The sequence below is a fragment of the Phaethon lepturus genome, unplaced genomic scaffold, assembly GCF_000687285.1.
Source record: "Phaethon lepturus isolate BGI_N335 unplaced genomic scaffold, ASM68728v1 scaffold51446, whole genome shotgun sequence".
NCBI lineage: Eukaryota > Metazoa > Chordata > Aves > Phaethontiformes > Phaethontidae > Phaethon > Phaethon lepturus.
In genome coordinates this window covers 1,153-8,233 of record NW_010549387.1, presented here as the reverse complement: position 1 = coordinate 8,233, position 7,081 = coordinate 1,153, and the positions used below count along the sequence as shown (strand labels likewise).

General features: G+C 34.7%; 1 protein-coding gene across 1 annotated transcript; it reads right to left on the bottom strand.

Annotated features, from left to right (window-relative positions):
* Positions 1 to 466: 466 nt before the first annotated feature.
* Positions 467 to 6,804, bottom strand: LOC104623219 (E3 ubiquitin-protein ligase HACE1-like; the record flags this gene model as incomplete). The annotated part of the gene is made up of 6 exons (XM_010290237.1): positions 467 to 549; positions 1,726 to 1,857; positions 2,144 to 2,219; positions 3,549 to 3,653; positions 5,437 to 5,526; positions 6,750 to 6,804. Coding segments are annotated over 6 exons (541 nt in total), but the record flags the coding sequence as incomplete, so codon positions are not given.
* Between the last annotated feature and the right edge of the window lie 277 nt (positions 6,805 to 7,081).

Genomic DNA, 7,081 nt, shown 5'->3' with positions numbered 1-7,081 from the left:
TCTATTTACAGACCTGGGAAGGAAGAGGCAGGAAGGTTACCATTACTTAACCATTCCCAAGAGCTGCACGTGAAGAATACTGACCCACTACAAACAGCTGCCCGAATTCTTACCATAAAATACACTGGTTTTAAATAGCCATAGAAAAAAGAAAAATATTACTCAAAATAATCTAAGTTGGTAGATCTCATTTTTTCAGAACAAAGTTCGGCAGTCATTGATTTATGACTCATGCTAGAACATGCCCAGCTATGTGTTTAACATGTCTGTTAGATAGAGGTATATAAGGCTGCAGTACTAAGATAAGTATTTAGATGAGACACTAAACTACATTCAAACATGAGAAAAGATAAATACCAGTCAGCTTTTATGTTTCCCAATTTTTGTGCTTTCTAATCATTGTTATTGCAGAAGAAAAAAAATCCATTTCAGTTCTAGCTCAGTATTCAAAAGTTAAGATATATACCTGCAAGCAAAATAGAGTGGAGTTGCCCCTGACACATTTGGCCTGTTTATATCTGCACCGCTGTCTAGCAAACATTGCACCGTCTAGGATAAAAGAAAATACCAGCATTAGAAAGAGAGCAACAGAAAAGTCTGTTGGCTTGCAACTATTTAGTGTCATGCATGTCTAATTCCACTGAAGGATTTAATTTTCAGTAATAAATCTCAAAACCAAGATTCCTAAACACTAGATGGAAAATCATGGCTGTCAGAGCTCATAGAGCTTTCTTTGAGATTCTCATTTTAATAACGATGTTTTTATTGAACTTCAGCTAATCCCAAAGACCATTGGAACAACAAGCCATTTAAAAAGGAAAATTACACTTTTTAGAGAAGTAAACCTCAAGTAAGTGACATCCATAAACAGCATTATCACAAGCTGAAGTTTTAAACACAATAAAATGGAAGAAATGAATAAGCAAATTCTAAAATATTAAAACATTGAGTAAACTCTCAACCAACTTTTGCTATATTCCAATCACATAAAGTAGGTAAGTCTATAGATAATAGTTTCTCCAAACTTGGTCTTCCAAAGTCAAGCTCTGACAATGACAACAGAAAGGATCTGGGTAGAAAGATTTTAATGTTTTTTTTAAAGCAGTAAATAGTCCTGGAGACAATCTGTATAATTCAAGATCACTACTCTACATGGCTGTAATGCAGCTCAAGTAAAGCATCCAGACCTGTACTCTTGAGAGTAAATAGCCCTAAATGCAAGGCCAGGCCCAAAAATTATTCACACAGATCAATAAATGAAGAGTCTATGTGAACTTAAATACTTAACATTAGAAGTAGACAACTGACCCGACTCCGTGTTCACTTTTTATTCACGGTAAATTAAGACCATTTCAGATTTCAAAAGCACGTAACAGCTGGTACAATTATGAATCAAACACATTCTAAAAAGTAAGGAAGAACATTTTCAAATGTTTAACATTACATCAAAACCTGCAATAACAAGGTAATAACAGTATTAAGGAAGAGCTGAATAGTATATAGTAAGTCACTTGAACTCCCATAAACACCAAGATCAATCATCTCCACAAGAATAAATCAGTTATTCCCACGGAAGTGTATGCGGACAATACCAAGATAGAGTTCTTCTTTTTTATCATTATCATGTGCATGACTAGCCTGAAGTTTACAAAAAAACACATAGAACACTGAGGCATTATCCAATTCTTTACAAATTCAATGTGGTAACAAAATTTAGAAACTTACTGTCTTGTGTCCATTTTGACAAGCTACATGAAGGGCTGTCTGTCCCATTGCATCTTCAACATCTACATTACTGACATGCTGAACAAGATCATGAAGCAATTCTGTTCGTCCATTGACAGCCAACCAATGAATCTAAGTACAAAAATCATGATATATATATGTTTCCTTTAGCAATGAGTTAAGTATTTCATAAATATGATTTTAAATCTGACTGCGCTACTGTCAACGTTCTCACAGAAAGAAACTTTGAATAATATTATCATATGTTTAGGTACTTTGATCACATCTTTTGATTCTTAAGGGCACTAGACACACAAAGTTTTGTTTATTTGCATGTAAGATAGCAAAAGCTTAAGAAATTAGAATCTTCAAATTCTTCATTTGTTTTAAGAGCATCATGAGAATCAATAGCACTTACTGCAGTCAAGCCTTCATTATTACAAATGTTGACATCTGCACCGTATTCCAGCAGCTTGCTCATACATTTCTTCTGGCTATAAGCAAAAGAATATATTAAGCCAGACAGGGAAAATAATTTACGAAGACCAAGTATCTTCTTAGAGCTCCACTCACTGTAATTCATCATTGTACAAATGACAGCAGGTAGTTTTACTTTATAGGAAGTACTGTACTGAGTATGCGAAAGGAGAAGTGATCATCAGTAGCATCAGAGACTCAGAGTGCAAGCGTAGCATATGACAGCACAGGGCTAAAACCACAGTTGTGTAGCTGAATGTTTTTGTGGAAACGGTAGAAGTGCTTAACCACCACTCTAACAGCTTCAGCTCAGCATGAACTATGGTGTCAAGACAAGAAGCTAGAGTTCAGCTAATGGAAATCCCTGAAGTTCATCATCGTCTGCACACTTCAGTGAACTCATTTATAGTACACCACTAAATCATTATTTAATGAGACACTCATTGTAACACTGTGTAAATCTTTGGCAAGTACAATAACTGCCTTAATGAAAGTAGGGGTGTTTTTCCTACTTCATGTTTTGTTTGGTCTTTTAACACCCTCTAATGTTCTAAAAGCTTTACCATTAAGAGTTTATTCTTACTTTTCCTTTTTATTTAGTATGGCTCACACCTTTCTTATGCCTCCTTTCCACATAACTATATCCTGTGTTAATTTCTGCATTTCATCATGTACCACTTGGCAGCTGCTTTCTCCCTTCTCCTACAAATACTCCTCCCACATACCTAAAAGCCACTAAACACCACCTCCTCCTCATTTGAAGTACCAGCCGTGATACAATTCAGTTACTGTAACACATGCTCTAAAAAGAAAAAGACAACATTACCATTTTCAGCTGTGCGTTCCCCCACACTACAATTCAAGAAACAACATCTAAAAAAGGTGCCTGCTCACTGTTTTGTTCCTTCCCCCCAACCCAACATTGTTCAGGCAAATGTTGTATTCCTTTCCTTATAGTACAAATTTCCTTGGAGATACTATCTGAGAAAAATCTAAAATCTCTGTAATCCTTCCAAACCCTCCAGTGTTCAAAATCTTTTCTTACTTAGCTAACGGGAAGGTGAACGCATCCCTTGTTCGATCACTGTTGTAAGAATCATTAAGCTCTTGATTAGCAAAAAAACACTACAATGACTGGCACTGAAATGGGCACATCATACATAAATTCCAATTTATATTAATTATTTTCTGAATATTCAAAGTATGTTCCCTGTAAGTGTGCAATCCCTATTTTCAAAAATGAAAACCAAATTATTTTGTTTAACTATGCAAAAACATTACAGAACATGTCAGCTCAAGTGCATTATGCACAAAACCTTTTTAAGAGTTTTTAAAAACTTTCTTACCCATTCCTCGCTGCTAAATGGAGAGGTGTGCATCCTGAAATGTCCTGATAGTTTGGATTTGCCCCTTTTTTTAATAATAGAACAAGGCATTCAACTGATCCACAGCTAAGAACAAAATAAGGGAAAAACTGTAACAAAGATATTTACAAAGCAAATCTGTATTGGTGTAAAGACAACAGCAATACTGTGTACAGATTACACTCAGTAGAAAAATCTTAACACAAAACCATTTTTACACCCTCATAGTTCAAGGTACACAAAGGTAAAGATAATTAAATGCAGTGAGAACTGACTGGTCATAACTTGTACTAATGAATAGGTGCTAGTCTTCTATGTGATTTTAGTGACTTAAAAACCCAACAGTGAATCTGTAAGACTGCCAGTTGTTTAAAATGTTTTGCTTACTATTCCCTCTCACCTTCCTCACCTTTAATCTATCCACAGGACTGAACTTTCCATTAAATAACAATTCCAATGTAATTTTTTTTTGTTATGCTTCAGTCTCTGGAAGTTACATTTAAAACTTTAAAGATAAGAAGAAATCTAAAACTTGTACAAATATTTCTTTGCTATTTGTTTTGAATCTGTAACTTCCTTTTACTTTTCATAAAATAGCAGCTCTTCAGGATAGTCAATGTCACCAAGAATACTGAAACTTTGCACTATATCTTTATCTTACTCCTGAACTCTTCAAGAGGAAGAGTTGATTGGGAAGATAAACATACAGTATTTTTGTATCCATCATGACCAGCTCATTCATTGTTTCTAGCCTTCCCAATGACAGAATTGATACACAACAAACCAAAGCAACTGAAGACTAGCTCTGCAATAAGTTGCAAAAATAGCATCTCAATTACCTCTTAATGACACAACTAGCCAACATAAGAGAATCCAGAAACTGTGTAACACAAATTCTCGCATTTTATGATCAGTAAATACAGCTTTTCAAAGCTATTTCTAAAATTTGCTTGCATTTTTTTCTTTAAGTACTTTCTTAAGTAAATTTTATATAAGCAGCATGTAATTCTAAGATAGAATGTTTGGGAAACTGGTATTTCTAAAACAGACTGCTTAGCAAGCTGGAACTTCTACATTTATCATGCCCAAATAACTGCTATTTATATGCAACACTACTACTATTTCTTTTATTTTTACTTTTTTTTTTAACAGTTTAATTGTAAGAACTTTCATGATATTTAAAATGAGACTCAAATATAGAGCATTCATTCATTAGTTTAATTTTTTAGTTTTTGAAATGGCCTTTCAGGAAACTATTTGGTTCCTTTCTGTTAAGGTTATAGACTGTTTCTTGGCAATATAGATTTATCCCCATCGAAGAGCTACAAAAATAAAAAGTAATCTAGGTCACGGATTTGAAATTTGCACTTAAGTCCTTTATCCAGAATACAAAAATGTATTAGAAGTGAGAGGCCAAGTTATATGCCCTTCAGTTATGGTCACATGAAGTACTTTGGAACAGCTGCTTCCCCATGAACATCCAAGTGTTTCCCACTGTCTTAGAATACTTCAAAAACAAGCAGCACCTGCAGACAACGTTTCTCTAAATCTACAAAGGCAAGAGTAACCCAGCTATACAGGATACACATAATGGCTACATTTCTTCACAGACTGAGATTTCACAGAAAGGAAAAAAATTATCCACCAAGACTTCCTTCACTAGAACCTGGAAAGCCATTCGATATCATGTGTGAAACCTGTCCTCACAATGAAGCAGGTACATTGCTAAAAGAATAAACAAAATACAAAAAGGAAGTGTAAATACAAAATGTTAACTGATACTACAGAGTTTTCCAGCTTACATTGGTGCCTTAGATTTGTGGTAATATTTTCATTGTTAACTTCTGGACTGGACTCAAGTAAGTCTTACTTTGCTGCAATATGAAGCAAACTTCTCTTCACACGTCCAAATGCATAATTCACATCAAATTTTGAATTTGATAGCAGCTCTGAGACAGACCTTCAAATAGAAACATAATTTTAATTAAAAAACAGCTCACAATATCTAAGCAAAGTACACTACTATAACTTCTACACAAGTACTCTATTTCTTACTTGATCACTACTTCTTTTCCCTCCAACTAATTTCTGAACAAGAGATCCAACAGCTTTCAAGCATCTGCACCTTAAAAGTACTTTTACTATTTCTTACTTGTACATAAAAAAATGAACTGTGACACCAGGCTGTGTTCAGTTGATGTGATCAACTGTTTCAAATGTAAACTAGTAAGAATTAGACCAGATGGCCAAATCACTTCTTTACAAATACGGAAAACAAGCATATTAATAGATTTGGTTTGAAAAATAATAAATCCCCATTTTCCTCCTTATCTCAACACAGATACCCTAACCAGATATCCAGCAGCTTTCCAAACATAAGCAAAGTTCTGCAGGAAGACCAGTACGTGAAACCATCATTATGAAGTAGGACACACGATATTCCAATAGGATAAGAAATTTAAGCAGGACCCTTCAAGCCCTAATGAATTTGTAAAGATAAAATATTAGTTAAGATAAAATATTTCAAAATAGGCAAAACTGCAAGTGAGCTGGTGATTTCAACCTCCAGTAATGAGCTGATCACATAATTTAAAACCCTTGCACACAATCTCAACAAGATACTATGTAGCAGAACAAATCTTTATCCTGATTAGATAAACAGTTTACAGTTTCAGTAGAAGTTGCTACCTGTTTGCCTACAAAACTCAGCAGAAGGTAGCACCTCTTACCTGGCACTATACAGCACCCAGGTCCCAACCACTTTGAGGACAACTGGGTAAGAGAAACAGCTGCTCATCTGAGGAACCCCAAAAATACCAATCTCATTGTCCAACTCTTATTCCATGTCTTCCTGAAATATCTAATGAGCCATCAATAAAAACACGCTCAGAGCTACAACCCAGTTACAAAACAACACTTTTGTTTTTAGCCTAGAACAAATTTCTCTACATACATCAACAGAACAAATCCCAGCTCCAGTCTAAGGCATAAAACAAAACAGGTTTCTCAGGTAAGATTATGCTAGGATGCACACAGTCAGTGACTAACTTCAGCTACAGAAAATATCTCAGCAGTTCAGCAGCAGAACTCCTGAGAGTGCTCTAGCAGCTACAACTCTAGCAAACATGCTGGGTTTTTGGACCTTAAAAAAAAAAAAAAAAGGAAATTTAAAGAAGCTCTCACCTGTGCTGGTCAGCCATAACCATTGGCATGAGTGTATAGACAGCAGTTTCATTATCTGTGAAAAAATTAAATTACTTTAAATTACCATAAAGAAATCTTATGTAAAATAAATTCATCTGGCAACACTTATTTACCTTTTAAAGTGTCCATTTTTTAACCAATCATTCTTTTTACACAGGTTAGATGAACCTGAAGTTTCATTATAAAGAAAAAGCCACCATTCTTAGTAGAGGTAATTAACAGGATTGCAATACATGAGATTTCAATGTGGCTTTTTTTCTGTCACAAAGTTACAGAATCTTCAATGGAACATCGATTTTTTTTTTTTTAAA